This window comes from Glandiceps talaboti, chromosome 7 (genome assembly GCF_964340395.1).
Source record: "Glandiceps talaboti chromosome 7, keGlaTala1.1, whole genome shotgun sequence".
Taxonomy (NCBI): Eukaryota; Metazoa; Hemichordata; class Enteropneusta; family Spengelidae; genus Glandiceps; species Glandiceps talaboti.
Window position 1 is genome coordinate 11757569 of NC_135555.1, and position 22822 is coordinate 11780390.

Genomic DNA, 22822 nt, shown 5'->3' on the forward strand with positions numbered 1-22822 from the left:
CATTTTTTCACTTCATGCACAGGTTTTACTTGCCAGATCATCTAAGAAACCCTTTTAAGTAGAAGTCTTTATTCCAAAACAAAACATTGTTGGTCCAGAACATAGCAAAGTTCTAACTGTTGGTTTTGATGTTTCAATTAAAATATGTGATCAGTATAGTTTTTCTGTGTTTGGTGTAATATCCCCCTAAAGTCTAATATCTAGCAAGACCACATATATGAAGTGCTGTCAAATGTGAGAACAATATATTGAGTCATCAGTCATCTTACAATTGTGTATTGGTTGCTGTTCAAAGCTGCATAGCTTGTAGTTGACCTCTTGTCTGTTTACATTCTGGGACTTCTTACTTTTCCACTTCAGAACACAATAATGTCTCTCTCTCCACCAAACTACCATGAGTGTTTAAATGACCCCACTTTCAACTTAAAAAATACATTCTACCAAAATACTATGAATGTGTAAATGTCCAACTTTCATCGTAAAAGTACACACTACAAACTCCTTTCATTGTGCCATATTATTACTATGATTGTATAAATGGCCAACTTTCAATGTATAAATAAACAGTCAAAGGTCTGTCATGTTGCAATATTACTAAGAGTGTGTAGATGGCCTTATTTGTCACTTAAATTATCACACTCCAGGGCCTTCCATTGTACCATGGTACCAAGGGTGTGTGAATGGCCCTGCTTTTCTGTTGAAAATACACACACCAAAGTATTACTTTGTAGCTTGTAATGTGTACACAATTTGACTTGTGTCTTCTATTTGAAATTACAGCAGAAATTGAATCTCTCATCTGTGGCCTGAGTTTTAGTGATTTTGTGGTGACCATAGTATTAGGAACTTGAATGGATACTGGGCTCCATAGTAACTTATTTGCTAACCTATCAGTCTTATTTCAAAAGCTCAATACTTTAAACTCACTTTCCTAAATATAGCAACAATGGAATAATTTTGTTTCATGTTCCTCTTCCTGGAAAAATGTTTCAATGCAGGTAGTAGCTAGTCACTAACTGGACAAATCTCTGTTGTACAGGAAAGAGTTTGACCTTTGTAAGCAGAATTTTTTGTTATTCTGTTTTTTACACAGTAAATGTGTTAGTCAGATAAGGCACAACAATTTTTGGCAGGTTGAGGGGGGGGGGCAGAGTTATTTATACGAATGCATCATGTAACCTACTTTAGACACCATGTGAGTTCTGCCAAATATGGTCACTACACCGTTACCTGGACTCAATGCATGGTCATACATAAATTCAACTGTGACCTTGGGCTAGTGTATTGATCGACCACATTCTGAAAATAATGCTTGGCTTTCCTTGGAAATGTACCATTTAATTTATTTTTCTCCATTGCCCAAACAAAAATACTCAGTACCTGCACAATAATTGAAATCTCTGACTAACCATGAAGCTTTGGAGTATGTGAAGTGATAATATAAGTGGACCTGGCATTCTGGGCCACCTACTCACTTTTTTGTTCACCTATCACATCATTTTATTTAAAAAGTTCAACCTTCACTGAGTATCATGGTGGAACTGTATTTCTTATTGTTCATTTGAAGTCAGGTTTTCACATTTTTTGAAAAATAAATAAACTGAACAAGGCTTGGTTATACTTAATGTGAACATCATGTTCAAAGTTTAAGTTGAAACTTTTCTTACTTCATTTTTTCACTTCATGCACAGGTTTTACTTGCCAGATCATCTAAGAAACCCTTTTAAGTAGAAGTCTTTATTCCAAAACAAAAAATTGTTGGTCCACAACATAGCAAAGTTCTAACTGTTGGTTTTGATGTTTCAATTAAAAATATGTGATCAGTATAGTTTTTCTGTGTTTGGTGTAATATCCCCCTAAAGTCTAATATCTAGCAAGACCACATATATGAAGTGCTGTCAAATGTGAGAACAATATATTGAGTCATCAGTCATCTTACAATTGTGTATTGGTTGCTGTTCAAAGCTGCTTAGCTTGTAGTTGACCTCTTGTCTGTTTACATTCTGGGACTTCTTACTTTTCCACTTCAGAACACAATAATGTCTCTCTCTCCACCAAACTACCATGAGTGTTTAAATGACCCCACTTTCAACTTAAAAAATACATTCTACCAAAATACTTTGAATGTGTAAATGTCCAACTTTCCTCGTAAAAGTACACACTACAAACTCCTTTCATTGTGCCATATTATTACTATGATTGTATAAATGGCCAACTTTCAATGTATAAATAGACAGTCAAAGGTCTGTCATGTTGCCATATTACTAAGAGTGTGTAGATGGCCTTATTTGTCACTTAAATTATCACACTCCAGGGCCTTCTATTGTACCATGGTACCAAGGGTGTGTGAATGGCCCTGCTTTTCTGTTGAAAATACACACACCAAAGTATTACTTTGTAGGTTGTAATGTGTACACAATTTGACTTGTGTCTTCTATTTGAAATTACAGCAGAAATTGAATCTCTCATCTGTGGCCTGAGCTTTAGTGATTTTGTGGTGACCATAGTATTAGGAACTTGAATGGATACTAGGCTCCATAGTAACTTATTTGCTAACCTATCAGTCTTATTTCAAAAGCTCAATACTTTAAACTCACTTTCCTAAATATAGCAACAATGGAATAATTTTGCTTCATGTTCCTCTTCCTGGAAAAATGTTTCAATGCAGGTAGTAGCTAGTCACTAACTGGACAAATCTCTGTTGTACAGGAAAGAGTTTGACCTTTGTAAGCAGAATTTTTTGTTATTCTGTTTTTTACACAGTAAATGTGTTAGTCAGATAAGGCACAACAATTTTTGGCAGGTTGAGGGGGGGGCAGAGTTATTTATACGAATGCATCATGTAACCTACTTTTATATATGGACACCATGTGAGTTCTGCCAAATATGGTCACTACACCGTTACCTGGACTCAATGCATGGTCATACATAAATTCAACTGTGACCTTGGGCTAGTGTATTGATCGACCACATTCTGAAAATAATGCATGGCTTTCCTTGGAAATGTACCATTTAATTTATTTTTCTCCATTGCCCAAACAAAAATACTCAGTACCTGCACAATAATTGAAATCTCTGACTAACCATGAAGCTTTGGAGTATGTGAAGTGATAATATAAGTGGACCTGGCATTCTGGGCCACCTACTCACTTTTTTGTTCACCTATCACATCATTTTATTTAAAAAGTTCAACCTTCACTGAGTATCATGGTGGAACTGTATTTCTTATTGTTCATTTGAAGTCAGTTTTTCACATTTTTTGAAAAATAAATAAACTGAACAAGGCTTGGGTATACTTAATGTGAACATCATGTTCAAAGTTTAAGTTGAAACTTTTCTTACTTCATTTTTTCACTTCATGCACAGGTTTTACTTGCCAGATCATCTAAGAAACCCTTTTAAGTAGAAGTCTTTATTCCAAAACAAAACATTGTTGGTCCAGAACATAGCAAAGTTCTAACTGTTGGTTTTGATGTTTCAATTAAAATATGTGATCAGTATAGTTTTTCTGTGTTTGGTGTAATATCCCCCTAAAGTCTAATATCTAGCAAGACCACATATATGAAGTGCTGTCAAATGTGAGAACAATATATTGAGTCATCAGTCATCTTACAATTGTGTATTGGTTGCTGTTCAAAGCTGCATAGCTTGTAGTTGACCTCTTGTCTGTTTACATTCTGGGACTTCTTACTTTTCCACTTCAGAACACAATAATGTCTCTCTCTCCACCAAACTACCATGAGTGTTTAAATGACCCCACTTTCAACTTAAAAAATACATTCTACCAAAATACTATGAATGTGTAAATGTCCAACTTTCCTCGTAAAAGTACACACTACAAACTCCTTTCATTGTGCCATATTATTACTATGATTGTATAAATGGCCAACTTTCAATGTATAAATAGACAGTCAAAGGTCTGTCATGTTGCAATATTACTAAGAGTGTGTAGATGGCCTTATTTGTCACTTAAATTATCACACTCCAGGGCCTTCCATTGTACCATGGTACCAAGGGTGTGTGAATGGCCCTGCTTTTCTGTTGAAAATACACACACCAAAGTATTACTTTGTAGCTTGTAATGTGTACACAATTTGACTTGTGTCTTCTATTTGAAATTACAGCAGAAATTGAATCTCTCATCTGTGGCCTGAGTTTTAGTGATTTTGTGGTGACCATAGTATTAGGAACTTGAATGGATACTGGGCTCCATAGTAACTTATTTGCTAACCTATCAGTCTTATTTCAAAAGCTCAATACTTTAAACTCACTTTCCTAAATATAGCAACAATGGAATAATTTTGCTTCATGTTCCTCTTCCTGGAAAAATGTTTCAATGCAGGTAGTAGCTAGTCACTAACTGGACAAATCTCTGATGTACAGGAAAGAGTTTGACCTTTGTAAGCAGAATTTTTTGTTATTCTGTTTTTTACACAGTAAATGTGTTAGTCAGATAAGGCACAACAATTTTTGGCAGGTTGAGGGGGGGGCAGAGTTATTTATACGAATGCATCATGTAACCTACTTTAGACACCATGTGAGTTCTGCCAAATATGGTCACTACACCGTTACCTGGACTCAATGCATGGTCATACATAAATTCAACTGTGACCTTGGGCTAGTGTATTGATCGACCACATTCTGAAAATAATGCTTGGCTTTCCTTGGAAATGTACCATTTAATTTATTTTTCTCCATTGCCCAAACAAAAATACTCAGTACCTGCACAATAATTGAAATCTCTGACTAACCATGAAGCTTTGGAGTATGTGAAGTGATAATATAAGTGGACCTGGCATTCTGGGCCACCTACTCACTTTTTTGTTCACCTATCACATCATTTTATTTAAAAAGTTCAACCTTCACTGAGTATCATGGTGGAACTGTATTTCTTATTGTTCATTTGAAGTCAGTTTTTCACATTTTTTGAAAAATAAATAAACTGAACAAGGCTTGGGTATACTTAATGTGAACATCATGTTCAAAGTTTAAGTTGAAACTTTTCTTACTTCATTTTTTCACTTCATGCACAGGTTTTACTTGCCAGATCATCTAAGAAACCCTTTTAAGTAGAAGTCTTTATTCCAAAACAAAACATTGTTGGTCCAGAACATAGCAAAGTTCTAACTGTTGGTTTTGATGTTTCAATTAAAATATGTGATCAGTATAGTTTTTCTGTGTTTGGTGTAATATCCCCCTAAAGTCTAATATCTAGCAAGACCACATATATGAAGTGCTGTCAAATGTGAGAACAATATATTGAGTCATCAGTCATCTTACAATTGTGTATTGGTTGCTGTTCAAAGCTGCATAGCTTGTAGTTGACCTCTAGTCTGTTTACATTCTGGGACTTCTTACTTTTCCACTTCAGAACACAATAATGTCTCTCTCTCCACCAAACTACCATGAGTGTTTAAATGACCCCACTTTCAACTTAAAAAATACATTCTACCAAAATACTTTGAATGTGTAAATGTCCAACTTTCCTCGTAAAAGTACACACTACAAACTCCTTTCATTGTGCCATATTATTACTATGATTGTATAAATGGCCAACTTTCAATGTATAAATAGACAGTCAAAGGTCTGTTATGTTGCAATATTACTAAGAGTGTGTAGATGGCCTTATTTGTCACTTAAATTATCACACTCCAGGGCCTTCCATTGTACCATGGTACCAAGGGTGTGTGAATGGCCCTGCTTTTCTGTTGAAAATACACACACCAAAGTATTACTTTGTAGCTTGTAATGTGTACACAATTTGACTTGTGTCTTCTATTTGAAATTACAGCAGAAATTGAATCTCTCATCTGTGGCCTGAGCTTTAGTGATTTTGTGGTGACCATAGTATTAGGAACTTGAATGGATACTAGGCTCCATAGTAACTTATTTGCTAACCTATCAGTCTTATTTCAAAAGCTCAATACTTTAAACTCACTTTCCTAAATATAGCAACAATGGAATAATTTTGCTTCATGTTCCTCTTCCTGGAAAAATGTTTCAATGCAGGTAGTAGCTAGTCACTAACTGGACAAATCTCTGTTGTACAGGAAAGAGTTTGACCTTTGTAAGCAGAATTTTTTGTTATTCTGTTTTTTACACAGTAAATGTGTTAGTCAGATAAGGCACAACAATTTTTGGCAGGTTGAGGGGGGGGGGCAGAGTTATTTATACGAATTCATCATGTAACCTACTTTAGACACCATGAGAGTTCTGCCAACTATGGTCACTACACCGTTACCTGGACTCAATGCATGGTCATACATAAATTCAGCTGTGACCATGGGCTAGTGTATTGATCGACCACATTCTGAAAATAATGCTTGGCCTTCCTTGGAAATGTACCATTTAATTTATTTTTCTCCATTGCCCAAACAAAAATACTCAGTACCTGCACAATAATTGAAATCTCTGACTAACCATGAAGCTTTGGAGTATGTGAAGTGATAATATAAGTGGACCTGGCATTCTGGGCCACCTACTCACTTTTTTGTTCACCTATCACACCATTTTATTTAAAAAGTTCAACCTTCACTGAGTATCATGGTGGAACTGTATTTCTTATTGTTCATTTGAAGTCAGGTTTTCACATTTTTTGAAAAATAAATAAACTGAACAAGGCTTGGGTATACTTAATGTGAACATCATGTTCAAAGTTTAAGTTGAAACTTTTCTTACTTCATTTTTTCACTCCATGCACAGGTTTTACTTGCCAGATCATCTAAGAAACCCTTTTAAGTAGAAGTCTTTATTCCAAAACAAAACATTGTTGGTCCAGAACATAGCAAAGTTCTAACTGTTGGTTTTGATGTTTCAATTAAAAATATGTGATCAGTATAGTTTTTCTGTGTTTGGTGTAATATCCCCCTAAAGTCTAATATCTAGCAAGACCACATATATGAAGTGCTGTCAAATGTGAGAACAATATATTGAGTCATCAGTCATCTTACAATTGTGTATTGGTTGCTGTTCAAAGCTGCATAGCTTGTAGTTGACCTCTTGTCTGTTTACATTCTGGGACTTCCTACTTTTCCACTTCAGAACACAATAATGTCTCCCTCTCTACCAAATTACCATAAGTGTTTAAATGACCCCATGTTAAACTTTAAAAAATACATTCTACCAAAATACTATGAATGTGTAAATGTTCAACTTTCCTCGTAAAAGTACACACTACAAACTCCTTTCATTGTGCCATATTATCACTATGATTGTATAAATGGCCAACTTTCAATGTATAAATAGACAGTCAAAGGTCTGTCATGTTGCAATATTACTAAGAGTGTGTAGATGGCCTTATTTGTCACTTAAATTATCACACTCCAGGGCCTTCTATTGTACCATGGTACCAAGGGTGTGTGAATGGCCCTGCTTTTCTGTTGAAAATACACACACCAAAGTATTACTGTGTAGCTTGTAATGTGTACACAATTTGACTTGTGTCTTCTATTTGAAATTACAGCAGAAATTGAATCTCTCATCTGTGGCCTAAGCTTTGGTGACTTTGTGGTGACTATAGTATTAGGAAGTTGAATTGATCCTAGGCTACATAGTAACTTGTTTGCTAACCTATCACAGTCTTATTTCATAAGCTCAATACATTAAACTCTCTTTCCTAAATATAACAACAGTGGAATAATTTTGATTCATGTTCCTCTTCCTGGAAAAATGTTTCAATGCAGATAGTAGCTAGTCACTAACTGGACAAATCTGTAATGTACAGGAAAGAGTTTGACCTTTGTAAGCAGACTTTTTTCTTATTTATTTTTAAAAAAAGTAAATTTGTTAGTCAGATAAGGCACAACAATTTTTGACAGATGGGGGTGGGCCAGAGTTATTTATACAAATGCATCATGTAACCTACTTTAGACTCCATGTGAGTTCTGCCAAATATGGTCACTACACTGTCACCTGGGCTCAATGCATGTCATACATAAATTCAGCTGTGACAAATGGCTAGTGTATCGATCGACCACATTCTGAAAATAATGCTTGGCTTTCCTTGGAAATGTACCATTTAATTTATTTTTCTCCATTGCCCAAACAAAAATACTCAGTACCTGCACAATAATTGAAATCTCTGACTAACCATGAAGCTTTGGAGTATGTGAAGTGATAATATAAGTGGACCTGGCATTCTGGGTCACCTACTCATTTCTTTCTTCACCTGTCACACCATTTTATTTAAAAAGTTCAACTTTGACTCAGACTGCAAAATTTTGGTGTGCTGGAACTGTATTTCGTATTGTTCATTTGAAGTCAGATTTTCACATTTTTTGGAAAATAAATAAACTGAACAAGGATTGGGTATACTTTATGTAAACATCATGTTCAAAATTTGTTTCACTTCTTGCACACGTTTTACTTGCCAGATCAGCTAAGAAACCCTTTTAAGTAGAATTCTGTATTCCAAAACAAAATAATGTTGGTCCACAACATAGCAAAGTTCTAACTGTTGGTTTTGATGTTTCAATTAAAAATATATGATCAGTATATTTTTCTGTCTCTGGTGTAATATCTGTGTCTAGTGTCATATCAGCCCATGACTTCAGAATTCAAAGAGCACTATGCAAAAACCTATATGTAATCACACTGTCCCTTTGTGCAGACCAGTTACAACAAGGGGTGTTCAAATTTGCCATATTGTTTTACCTAGTCTTTATCGGCCAATTAAATCATTGTCAAATAAAGGTAAAAGTCTGATTTTACTCGCCAGTATATGACTACAATCATGTTTCAGGAAGTCTACTAATAACATGCTAACAACCTAGTAAACTTCAAACTGGTTTTGAAGTTTTCAAGAGTTTTTGGTATCTTTTCCTCTGTCTACTCTGCATTCTCAAAAGTCTATATATATTTCAAGGAAGAAAGCATATTAAATTATGTCAAATACCAGATTATTACAGTAGGTTGTCAGTTTTCTGAAAATTTTGCAGTTGCTGTTGTGTAAAGATACAACGAAAAATACAGGGATACTTAATTTACCTTTTAAAAATACATAAAGGTCCTATTTTATACTTTACTTCCATGAGTATGTAAATGGCCCTACTTCCCACTTAAAAGTACACACTCGGTCCAAGGTTCTACTTTTAAGCTTATGCCCAGTAAATGCTTCACACCCAATGGCTCCATAAACCACGTCAGCCTGGGAAGGCTTCACAAGTTCACATGCCTACAGAAAGCTCATTAATGGTTGTTTCTTTAAACTGCGATGATTTTTGTATAGTCTACTAGGGGAAGAATATACGATATCATGTTCATGGATTTAGCATCACAACAAACTAGGGGTCTCATAACACACACCCGTACTGAAGGCCTCATTTGTAATAAAACACATGTATGTGTGTGTGTGTGTGTGTGTGTGTGTGTGTTACAATTTCCGAAAAAAACGGCAGCATCAATTCAAACGAAATTTCATAGACATCTTCCGTAGGGCAATGGCCAGAACTGATTAGGTTTTGGTAATAATCCGATGAATATTAATGACCAATTTGAGTAATTAATCGAACGAGTATAAATTTGGCGTCAGATTCAGATTCAGGTAGCGTTATCTTATGAACTTTATATTGAGCGTCATGTGGCCTCAGATCCGAAGATACCCGACGGACTCAAACCTGAAATAATACCCTTGAGATTACAGGGAAGGATTCTGCTTCACTGTGGTCGAGTGTATTCCGATCTGACGCTCAATATGATGCTACCTGAAGGCTGAATCTGAATCTGATGCCAACTTTATACTCGTACTCTACATAGCTCTACACTGAGAAAGACTCTGTTTCAGGGGTTTCGTACATGCCAACCTTATTCTGTGTTTCCCTTGGATCTGCACTCTGCCTTGGCTGGACAAACACAAGAAAAAAGAAGACCGAGGCAGGGTATTTAACTTGATTAAAACTCACCAGAAAACAATTTTTTTTCTTGGCCTTAAAATAGGTTTACAATGAGCGCAGAGTTCGCAAACAGGTGAAATATTTATCATCGTTTCAATTTCGTCAAATATGGACTTATCGTTTTCAAATTTCACACACTGATGCACAGATGAATAAAGAGAAATCGTGTTTTTTAAGATTTTCGATTAGAAGTTTAGGAAGTATTATATTGACCTCGAACCGCCTGCTTTTTACCGTGTTCTTTTCCGATTTCTCTAGATAACAAACTACCGCTGTTTGTTGCAAGGTTTGTACATAATCATTTATCTAACTCTGTATCTCAGGATATAAATACACTCTCACATATTTATCAAGTGTAATAATCTATAATTTATACCCAAATCATGTGTGTTTGGTCAAAATATGGAAAATAGACCAAGCCTCGCCTAGCCTAGCCTACGAAGAAAATTTCGCGACAATGTAACAATAATGGTGACCTATACATTGACCTCTATGTAATTAGTGTACAGTGATCGAGGGTGCGCCACTCAACAAAATCTTGACAATTTTCCCGTAGGGGATCACAAAAGCCAAGTGAAGTCGAGGATGGCAAGCTTTCCTGTGCTGAGAATAGAAGGTGTGGCGGGCATTTCAACAACGTTTTTGACAACTAAGTTTCATTGGGACTTGACGAATCACAGATATAGAGCTTCCTCACGGAAGGCATTCACATGATTCAGTATAAATCTGGTATTGTCTAATTTCACATTTTTGAAGGAATATGGCATCCCACTACTGCCACATCGGTAAAACGAGAACAGTTGGTAGGATATTAGGAATATTATTGTGGTCGGTCCGACAATCTCAGGAGTACTAGTATGCCCATCTAGTGATTGGGAGTTGATTTTCAGGCCTTCAGCTTTCTCAGTCAGTGAGATCACAGGTATTGATTAATGATGTGTTGATTTAACAAATATTCACTCTAATGATAGTAGTTGGGGAAATCACCTATACCTTAAAACAATATATTAATTCTGAGACTTGTGTTCTTTTCATTGTCTGACAGCATTTGAATCATATTTTCGAAATATTTGAACAAGGGTACAGTCAGCTTTTAGAGAAAGGAAATTGAGGGGGTCACTTTTTATCATGATGGAATGGGGAGGGTCATTTTACGCGCGCAAAAACCCGGAGCTGATTTTCCCCCTCCCCTTGTAATTACGGAAGGCTCTCTTATTTGTCCCGAGCCCTTGTGTTATATTCGAGTATCTGCTTTTATATTTTTGCCTATTAGTGTCTGTGTCAACAAATGGCGGACCAAAGGAAAATTAACGATGATTTCAAATTGACAAAAATGAAAGAATCTAATTGCAGACATGACGCATTGGACATGTCGCAAAACATTTTGAATTTGTAAAACCAGAAGAAAAAACACAGTCATCAAAAACGAAATGAGTGCATGCGCATGAATGCAATTATGGTAACTATTTTATTTATTTATTTATTTATTTATTTATTTATTTTGCAATGTTTTGCAGTTCAGGGTGTTGATCTGTGGCTGACATCGCTAATAATTGGTGTTGTATGTACATTTTATACAACATTGGTAAGAAAAAATACCTCTTACTGTACTCTAAACAAAGTAAATAATAAATGGATAAATAAATAAATAAATATATACAATTTAAAGTCGATGCGATCTATATCATATTATTTTATGTACCATACAATATTCAAACTGGGTTTTGGTTTTCCTTCCTAGAGCAAATATACAATTATACTGCGTTTATTTATTTATTTATTTATTTATTTACTTATTTGTTTATTCAGCCATTCATTCATTCACTCACTCATTCATTCATTCACTCACTCATCGTCGCCCACGTATGTATAAAACCATCAAACCAACCAATCATCCACACATCCATCCAATCATCTATCATTCGTGCATCCATCGGTTAATATATCAACCTGTTTCGTTCCCTTCCCTTCCCTTCCCTTCCATTCCTTCCTTCCTTACATATACTCAAAATCGACTAGGTTTGATAATGCTTATCTAATTATCACAGAAATAACAAACTATTGGCTTCTGAATTGTTAATGTAATTTCCCCTGTAGGGTGGTATGAAAGCGGTGATATGGTCTGATGTCTTCCAATTCTTTGTTATGACGGCTGCAGTTGTTACTGTATTAGTTCTTGGTCTGATAGAAGCTGGTGGAGTGGAACGTGTTTTGAACTATTCGAAAGAACAGGGGAAATTGGCCGTCGAGTAGGTTTATGTCCTTCGTCGCTACTAGTATCAACCAAATAACAAGGACAAGTTTGCTTAACAACACCTTTTCAACAGATTCAAAATAATTCAAACTAGTTATTGGAAATATGTTATGTAATATGAAATACGCTATAATAACCACAACTGATAAATGCGAAACATAAGGGATTGGTAGAACTAATGTTAATATCAAAACATAATTGCAAAATACAGGCATGTTTAACTTGGTGAATGCGAGTGTCGTAGTCTGCAACTTGTGTAAAGCTGGAATATATTTGAAAAGCATCATGTGATATATTATCACCACTTTCTTTTCACACATTTCTGTTATGTGATTTTATCCAGCTTTAGTATGGATCCCACAGTTCGGTTGACGTACTTTACTATGATATTAAACGGTGGATTTCAAACGTTTTCTAGTTCTTTCAATCAAGCTGCGGTGCAGCGTTTGCTAGGTTCAAAGTCTGTGCGAAGTGCTCAAGGGTGAGTACTTGAAATGCCTTTTAAATTTCTCATATTGTATTTCCATCAAAATATCTCTCGAGTCCATACAAATATTCTCTTGTTTTTTTTAAGTAATTCCAAAGTAGGATGTAATATTCTTGACAAGCAGACAAGCATTGTCGAAAATCAGAGTTATAACCACTGTTGATGTACTTTGATTCATATGTGACGATACTGTAGACTTACCGGTTATATGCTCAGTATGCGTGTATACCCTGACTTTAAACAGTCTTACCTAACTGTGGGACAATAAAATGGAAGTTTACCTATCAGCCCAATGGTTCTTTTCACAATACATCATAGTCTCAGGTCAAAATTCTTATCAAAGTCAAGGCAAATCACCTGCATGACCCCATCTTACGTGAATAGTGCCCAAGGAAAAAAGAATACAAACAGTGCCCGCTCTATGGAAATTGAGATCACCATGGGTCATTAGTTCATACCATGTGACGCAATGTAAGCTAATCACTGACGGCAGTATGAAAATGATGTGTTAGAAATATGATTAACACTCGCTTATCTATTTTGTATCAATGCAAGAAAGACATTTCATATAAAGTGCATAATTTTAATCAGATTATTCAGTTTGGTCACAGAAGTTACCTGATATACCTTTGTATTAACTTATGCTTGGGGGGGGGAATCTGCATGTCTGCGTTTGTTGTTTTTGATTTTTTCTGCATTTTCCTTTCATTTTTTCTTATTTGACATAATACATTGATAGACAATCTTCTAATTTATCACAACAGGTCGTTGTTGTTAACCATTCCAATTAAATGGTTCTTCTATGGAATGTCATATGCCACAGGGTTGATATTATTTACTTACTACAACAGTAAGTGTTCAAGTAACACTACATGTGTGAAATATTAGAATGTTTGATTATTATAACATGATGCTCTGCTTAAATGTTTTGTATGATCATAGGATATTTAATGTTGATTGCAGATTCTTACAACCATGTTGTTAGTTTGTCTTCAATCTTTGGATTCTGTACAGTCAAGAATCTTTGCAAAGATAAGAGATACTAGAGATGACGCTAGGATCCATACCGTGACATCAAACATGACGATAATGGATGGAGAGTACTGGTAGCTGTAGAAAGGAGAATAAAATTAAGCAATAAACCACCCCCTGGGGATGGTATACCAAGAGGTTTTGACCAGTGAACGAAATATATGCACGAGCGATAGCGAGTGCATATATTGAGTTCACTGGTCAAAACCGAGTGGTATACCTTCCCCAGGGGGTGGTTTATCGCTATTATATTATACCAGTATATTGAAAATATCGGAAACAAGATAAGAACTAACGTTTTCTCGTTTCATATGCGCCTCTGTGTCTAATTTGCATAACAATACGCTGCTTTTCAAGACAGCTGATCTTGGCCTCAATGTGAACGTCGTGCAGCGACTGGATTTATTTATCTGCTCGTCGTTTCTAGGGATAATCTGTTCATTGATCGGCTCATTAAAAGTGCACAGTGATGAATAAACAACCTGTTTGACTCAAGGTATAAACTTGAAGTGGTTTATTGAATACAGCGTGCTTCGATCGTTCCCGGCCGAATTGGCGACTCAGTGAAATGATAGACAGGTTGATATTTACAATGTATTTATATTACTGGAAGTTACATCAGTAGATTTTCGGGTTTGAGGATTTCCCTCTCGGATTGATGACTGATAATCTAGGACAGGATCCCAGACAAATTTCTATTTAGATTAATGGTAAGTCGGCCAGTGTAACCTCTTTCACTTGCTTCATTTTTATGACAGGACAGGACAGCTCACCAATGTTTCCACTCCAGCCGCGCCGAGGCTGGGACGTGCATGCCTAGCGCCTTGACCTTAGTACATGTAGTAGGCGATGATTTGAACAAATACGCGATGACTGGGTTGCTTTCGAAATTTCCTTCATAATTTCTCATAAAATATTGTCTCATTGAGAGAAAATCCTCCTCTGACAATTCGAAGAGTTCACTATCAGTATCACGGCGGACTACAACTCAACGCTCGTGCAGACGAACAAAATTTGGACGCGTGCCAGCAGTGCATTATCGTACCAGCAGTGCATTATCACTCGTTTTAGACGCGCTAGTTCGATGTCTAGACCAATCAGATCCCTCGATTTCCACCATCAATATACTGGTATAATATAATACACAATATACACTAAAGAGAATTATGAGAATTAGAATAGAAGATGGCTACGCTTGACAAATTGTATTGTGGTAGTTCTTGGTCTAACTTATACAACGGATATTTGAGGCTAAGGAGAATGAATGTGACACAAACAAACACCTCAGTCGACGAACTTCCATGAACGGTTCATAGTGTTTATGTCTTAAATGTCTTTGTACTTCAGATAATATAAGCAGTTTACAGCCTGGTATCAATGCAACATTTTCGCCAGGTAAATAGTAATTTAATTTTGTTTTGTTTTTTAAATTCATCCTTAGAAAAGACTTTACTGTTTATATTTTACCATTTAAACAAACAAATCAAACACAAATTACATTAACAAGAGCAAGACACCATAAAACAAGCCAACAGTCATAGAACACTCGTCAAATAACCAATTAAACCATAGCAGGTAGCAATATGAAAGTAGCCAAACAAATACTTTACATTTCAAATCATTGACAATTATGTTTGTCATATTTTGACATATGTACACAGTTCTCGATTATTTTGGAATTACTAAAGTGTGTTCGTTTTGCTCATGTTTCTGAATGGCTAATTCCAATGGATAATTTATGTTCAGAAATGTGAGTGTTGTCACAATTGTATTGTTGTATTTTAGGCATGAATTATGGAGGTCAAATAGGTAGAGCAAACTATCAACCAGATTATACATCAGCAGATCAGGTGATTATGATCTATAAAGCATTTTATATAAGCAATGGTCTATAATACATAATGCTTTCAGCGAAGAAGTATATACTTGTTCTGAGTGTGTTTTTGCAGGTAATCAAATTGTGTATTTCTCTTTGCTGAAACCTTTACATGGCATACATTGCATAACTTTTTAAAGTGCGATAAATTATATTTTAGGTTTGATTGCTGATTATGATTATGTTGATGATATCTTGCTTAAAGCTCTGGATATGATTTCTTTGCAGGTTATCGTCTATTTTATAAGTTCTCAACTGGGAAGGATACCTGGAATACAAGGCCTCTTCATATCGTGTTTGTTTGCTGGTGCAATGAGGTGAGATATTACTGTTATTATACCACACACAAGACAGGTTCAACACGTTTGTAAGAATAAATTCGGCGTTTATACCCTGGTCTCTCTACATCACGACATATCGCCATTATTATGACCGAAGGGTTTGGTTATTTTTGGTCGACGGACTAGGTCACCTATTATTGGTATAAAAAAAAAATTAGACACTGGTCTATAATTTCTAAGTATATTGTGATCAAGACTTTGCTTCTTGATCAAATATCGAATAACTGCTGATTTAAAAACTTGTGGAATGACACCTATTATATACTGTTCAATATATACGTATTGTCAACATATGATAATAACATAGCTGAAAAATTGGAAAATAATCGATGAATATTGTCATTTTTCAAAACCCATATTCCTTATTGATATCATTCATTTAAAATATACTGCTTATTAACATTACATATTCAAGAACAATAACTTGAGCCATGGCCGTTGCTTCCGTTTTGTGCTTATTGCTTTGTGTTGTAATATTTTATTTGTCTTTGCATACAAAACAAACCTTAAATCCGAAACAAAAATATTGAGTTCAGGTCTTTAATAGCTCGCGCAGTGGCAGCGAATCTGCCGCGTAGCGGCTCAATGACTAGTATGCATGCGCGTCGTATATACTATGCGAAAAAAATTGGTGGTTCTCCCAGGGATGCATTGCGGCGCGCAGTGACTACGCATGCGCCTTCCATATACTACGTGCATCTACGTGCAACGTGCATCCTCCACGCGCTACCGTATCGCCATATAGCATAGGCGACATAACATCGTCATGCATTGCAATATTGTAGGCCTGTTGGCACGATTATCGTAAAATTGTAACGAGTATCGAGGCATAGCTGTACCACTAGGAGAAATTGTTTAATACACTATTTGGAAGTTTGACGCATGGCAGTATGTGATACGGACCACTGATGACATAGCGCAGTTGAATTTCCGGGTTGTGGAAGTGCGGTTTTGACATTTATATTGTCGATAATTGATTTTTTTTACATGGTCTAAAAAGAATTACTGCTTTCCTATGTTTGTTGGTACAGTAATATTTTCTAAATCATCGAGTTGAATTCAGAAATCGTGATGTTCGGCAACGTGTCAACAAAACATTTGTCCAAAGACCAACGTTGGTTGAGGTTCTATGATAAGTTGGCTGATTGAAAATGAACAATATTAATCTAATGGCTATGATGGTTTTTGAAACCAACAACTGCATAGAGTGTTGACTTTCTTTACTTCTCGTCTCTGTCAGAGAATTAGATGTCATTCAATAAAATAAATTTTGATGGTCAACACCCCTGGAAAATGACCCAAATCAAGTGTACGAAACCTGGCCCAGGCAGCCGGTCACAAATGAATCTAACCTGCGCGAGCTTATGGGCTTTGCCTAGTTATGATATTAGATCACTGAAATTCAGAATTAAATAAATAATGCATTACAACTAACGATTTTCTTGTTCGTAGCTCAATATCGTCTGGTTTAAATGCCATTGCAGCCATGATTCTTCGAGATATTGTAAAACCATGGCGTCATCACAGGACAAAGGTCACTGGCACCCCTTGTGAAAAAAACGAAGCTTTTGACACGAACCTATCAAAATTAGTATGTAAGTATGAAGATTGTAGCACAATTACTTCTTTATAGTATATATTTTCTATGTCAATCATACTGCAGTGTTGTATGCAACTATTGCCAAGATGTTTGACCACAGGTCAAAGGTCACTTTCATTCTTGTCGACATAAACGAAGCCTCACTGACAAAAATATCAAAAATAACATGTAAGTACGAATGATCTGACATAAATACTCCATAGATTACAGATTTGCCCTGCACATATGCAGTACTGTTTTGGGCAACTGATGTGGAGTTGTTTTTGAATGAGTCGGAAAATCGATGAGAAAGTCCCACCATGAAATTAAATCACACTTTATCTCGCTGTTTGTTTTATGATTTATGAAACAAAACTGAATGACTCCAACTTCAATTACTCTTGACACTTCGATACCAAATCCACAAAAATGTCTCTTTTTTTTCTTTCTATTCTTTCAAACCATCTTTAGCATTGATCTTTGGTGTTGTAGCCACTGCAATTTCCCTTGCTGTACCGTATGTAGGTACTCTTTTGGAGAGCACAAACTCACTTCTTTCTGTGTTTAATGGTCCTTTAGCTGGTACGTATATTCTGGGAATGTGCTACCCAAGATCTAACACGTGGTAAGTCCGTTATTCATCACATATGTTCAATGAATTCAGGATATGTATATCCTTGATAAACTTGTATTGCAGTGCATCTTTAATCAACCTTGTTAAGAAACCCAACTTCATTGACGTGTACTTGACGGTAAAACGTCTTCAGAAGATTTTGAGTAAGTTATTACGGTATTATGTTATCACTTCAAATGATGTCAAGTCGGTGATTATATTATAACCACTACCGCTGTACTAAAGGCAGGAATAAGCTGACTGGACCTTTCTTTTTAAAGCCAACATCCCTTTTTTCGATAAATAAAAAATACGCATTTCCAATCAAGACGCCACAATACAAATAACATAAAAACTAAACGCCACACAATATATCTTAATGTACTCTTTGCAAGTACAAACGTCACAAACATTGTTGATTGCAGAATTCATGTTTAAACATTTTAATAAGGCACGATTAGTTGCAGGTCTTCCAAACATTGGATGAACTATTCATAATTTACAGAAGTATTTCATTTGTCTTTCATTTCAGGGGTGTATCTATTGGCATTCTTTTCAGTTTGTGTTTGGGACTTTCCAATAGCATCAGTTCAATATTACGTCGAACAACAGGATACATATCGCCTCCAGCATTAAGCGTATGTCACTTTTGATCACTCCAACTTCGACTTACATGTGAAGTTTGGTGATAAAATAGCACCTTTGTTATTTCTTACATTTTGAAATCTTATAAAGGGACTCTACTGCACTTGATACGTGTTCAGGATTTCATGAAATGCTTTATGGGAATCTTTGTATTTGAACAGCCGGGGTGCTATTTTAATCATCCCAATCACATTTAGTTGATAATTTGAATTACATTATAAGCTTACTGGAGGCAGAAATAAGTCTGACTGAACTTTTCTTTTAACTACAATAGCACACTTGACACAAGGGTTGAGAAGGGTGGATAAAATAAGGAGACTGGTGGCACTGTAGTGGTACCGGTGCTATACATGTAAAGTGGAGAAGTCGAATTTGTGACCAACAAGTGAGATTTAGCAACTCTGCATAAAATGGTGTTTGGCAAAATCCCAACTAGTCGAATTAAAATGGTCTGACGTGTAGTGATCGTTCATAAGCAACAGATATATTGATGAACTATGGAATTAGCTACCAGTAACGTTTCACCACCAAATATCTGTTTTCAACAAGAGGAACAAAGCCGACAAGTTGAATTTAGGATAACCCCCTATATACGCAATATCGCGAGATTAGAAACTTTATATGAAAAGTCGCAGAAAGTTGAGAAGAAACCGAAAATCCAACTGTCATTTCCTAAACGAACCTTGTATATTTTTTGAAACGCTTTTAACGTCGCATTTTTCTCACATATTTATCCTATTCAGGCGACTGTTTATTATTACCTACCGATAAACATACTCTCAATGATATTGGTTGGTATAGTTGCCAGCGAAGTCGTCCGTTTAATCAGTGTCAAAGAAAGAAACTGTAAGGTGAATCCTTTGTTACTGGTTAAATTTGTAAGGTAAGTGTGTCAAGTTTACTCCTACAAACATACGCTTGCTGTGATAGGCCATCTCTTTAAATAAGTTGATCAAAGCTATGTCTTCGGGAAATTTTCAGAAATCAACCACGTCCAAATTAAATAAGTATTTATATCCCATTTAGGTCTATATCTACCACATTTTGCCTTCCAGTTCTTCTGTGCGCCCTCTGGAACACTAATAAAGGTTTGAATCTCTGGAACTATCAGTTCTGCTGACAGTTAGTCTAAATAACATAATTTACCACTTTGCATAGCTTGTCAAACCAGGGAGTCATGTATGCTTCACTTTGCATAGCTTATCAAACCAAGGGATTCATGTATGCTTCACTTTGCATAGCTTATCAAACCAAGGGATTCATGTGTGTTTATGCGTACAATTACTGATATAAACTTGAGTGTAGGAATCAAAACAATGACTCCGTAACATTTAAGAAATAGTAGACCGTTTTTCTATCAAGTTCCTCCAAAGAGATCGGACGCCATCTCTTGAGCGAGTGGGTTTTTAATGGTTTTGGAGTTTTTTTTTAGTTTTTATAGTGACTGTCCTTTCCATGCTGATATCTCGGAAACTACGCACCTAGTCAAAAAAAGGAAATAGCAAGCCTACAATTTATATTACATAGTTACACAAAAGCTTTAAACAACTTACTAAAGTAAAAACTGGTATTCGTCAAACAATTCTGGGGAGTGCTCAATAATGGTAATTAGGATCAAAATGTGCCATGTGTCGGTCAAAATGACTTTCACACAACAGGGGTAAATACAGGTCGTTGTGGGTAATAAATGCAAATGTGGGAAATTCAAACTACTATACACAGTATGGTCACAGAGGTCTTGATTTCACCTTACTTTTCTTTCCCCACGAATATGTGACTTCTTGTTTTTGTGCAAACTGTTTTTGAATGTGTACGTGCTGTTCATGATATAGAATAATCTATGGAAACAACCTAAACTTGAAAATAGCAATTTTGTGCTCGGGCGACTCTGTTATTGCTTTGACGTCGTCTTAGAGATAATAAATTAAATTCTACGTAGACAAAAGGACTTGACACTTCATCTGTCAAACCCAGATTAGTTACTCGTTTGAAACGCATCAGTCGCAGGTAAATTCATTTCTTACATATATGAAATACCAAAAATCATGGCACTATCCAATATATTATATCTAAAACCTACGTGCTTGATAAAAACAAAGATGAATAATTCTGTCTCTATACTTGGATATGACCATGATTTCAGGCATGGTATAATGCTACATATTAAAAAGAAATTGTTTTATTTCATTTTGTTTGAGGAAACATGCATATGTTTTATCTATAGGCCAAAGACTGCTACAGAAGATTATAGAAACTATAAAAAGTCACTTGAATAGTGACACTATTCCGCAACTGAGTGAAATTGCTGCAACTAGGAAAAGTTGCAGAAGGAGAAAATGTAATTATTTATTTGTGATGGCTGTATTGAATGTCGTCTACTAACCAGAATTGACGAGGATTTGATGTTGTCATTTGTTTGTAAGTGTGCGATAAATAACAGAATACATGTATACAGAGTACAGTTTTACAGTTACGTAATATGCAAATGATTCTTTGTAGACCAAATAATAGAAAAATATAAATGTATGACGTTCAAATAGTTGCATTCACTGTGTATCAAATCATTTCATCAATCAACAGTGTAATACAATACCGAAGACGCTTATATTCTATTGAACTTTTGATTGGTGGCATTAAGTTTTGTTGATAAATGTGTACATCGTTACATGCAGATATAGATCAAATTGGTTCCGTAGAATTTGATAACCCAAGTTTTGAACATCAACGTTAAATATCAATTCACCTGATTTTCTTCAGCGATATTTTCAACTGTAGCGTTATTGTCAACAATTGATATAGCAGTGAACACTGTTGTATTAAAGTCTGCCTAGAGCAATATCTATTCTTGATTCTTACATATTTTTAATGAATTGATGACTTTATTCAATACCTCAATAATGTCTTCCTATTGGAATACACAAAGTAGTAGCCCTGAAGTCTGATTTTGTTTTTTTTACAATACTATGTTACGAAAATAAACGAGAGTTGTGACTGTTCCTAAGGTTTGTATTGTGACTAAAAATGACGTATGACTAGTGACAGATGATTTGTGACAAAAGAGTTCATTTTGAAGTTGAAAAGTGTATTTGAAAGATTTGGGTTGGCGGCCATCTTGAAAAATGGTCGCCATATTGGAGGTTTGAGTGGCTGACTAATTGACTTTTACACACTGTACCAAATTTCATGTTTACATTACAAAGTGAACTATTCTGGCGGAAACCCCCACCATTATTCACTATTGTAATGTTGATAGTTTTTGAAATCCAAGATACCCATTCTTCTTCTTTTAAAAAAGGCGGTTAAAGTGTGCCTAATTTAGCCTCATCCTTCAGGCCTTTTTTAGTCGCGCACATAAGATCAATTTTATGAAAATTATGTATATCTGTGACGAGGCCTGATATGCCTACATCTTTTCTTAAATGTCGAAAGGAAGCTTTAAGTAATGACATGGTGGATAAATCAAGCAATGCCCTTGCCACGAATGTGAGAAGGGGTCTCCCGTCATAAGGGTTAGTACATATCCACTGAGGTTTTCACCCTCTTATCAGCAAATGTAGAATTTTGCTTCTGATTGCTAATTATTATGTACAGTTTTTCCACACTCCCGCCCAGAAACCCTCTATGGACAAATCAGTTTATGTTTGCAAACAGGGTGAGCTTCATATACTGGGCTATAAATTGTAGATATTGTATGTGTAGATATTAGTGAAAATCTAAAATACTATAGACACAGAGATTATATTTATCAGTGTACATCGATCCAAACTTCGAGAAACTGCCACTCCACATCCAAAAAGACCTTCGGGGGAAAACCCTTAGTGGTTTTGAAGAGAACATTTGTTCAAACATTATACACCCCTTTATATATTACTATAATATCAAATAATTTATGGTACTCGAGCAGTTTGCCCTTTATGATAGCTAAATAAATATTTTATGATAACCAACATGATATGATTGTGTGGCGTGATTTAAACCAAATAAAATAAAATAAAACATCACATCGATAGTACAAATTAAGGCAAGTTTGATAAATGCAATTGTCTTTCATGACAGGTCTTCTAGCTAAATATTCATATGGTCTCTATGATTGAAATTCAACTAG

At 35.5% G+C, this 22822-nt stretch overlaps 1 protein-coding gene across 1 annotated transcript in view; it reads left to right on the forward strand.

Moving 5' to 3' along the window:
- Nucleotides 1-19025, forward strand: part of LOC144437936 (sodium-dependent multivitamin transporter-like) — a 34337-nt gene extending 15312 nt beyond the window's left edge. Inside the window, exons 5-14 of the mRNA XM_078126970.1 lie at nt 11408-11475; nt 11988-12139; nt 12488-12625; nt 13396-13481; nt 15011-15058; nt 15449-15513; nt 15768-15856; nt 17333-17475; nt 17931-18084; nt 18992-19025. Of these exons, the coding sequence (XP_077983096.1) occupies nt 11408-11475; nt 11988-12139; nt 12488-12625; nt 13396-13481; nt 15011-15058; nt 15449-15513; nt 15768-15856; nt 17333-17475; nt 17931-18084; nt 18992-19025 (977 nt within the window). The remainder of the gene's footprint in view (nt 1-11407; nt 11476-11987; nt 12140-12487; nt 12626-13395; nt 13482-15010; nt 15059-15448; nt 15514-15767; nt 15857-17332; nt 17476-17930; nt 18085-18991) is intronic.
- The last annotated feature ends 3797 nt before the right edge of the window (nt 19026-22822 follow it).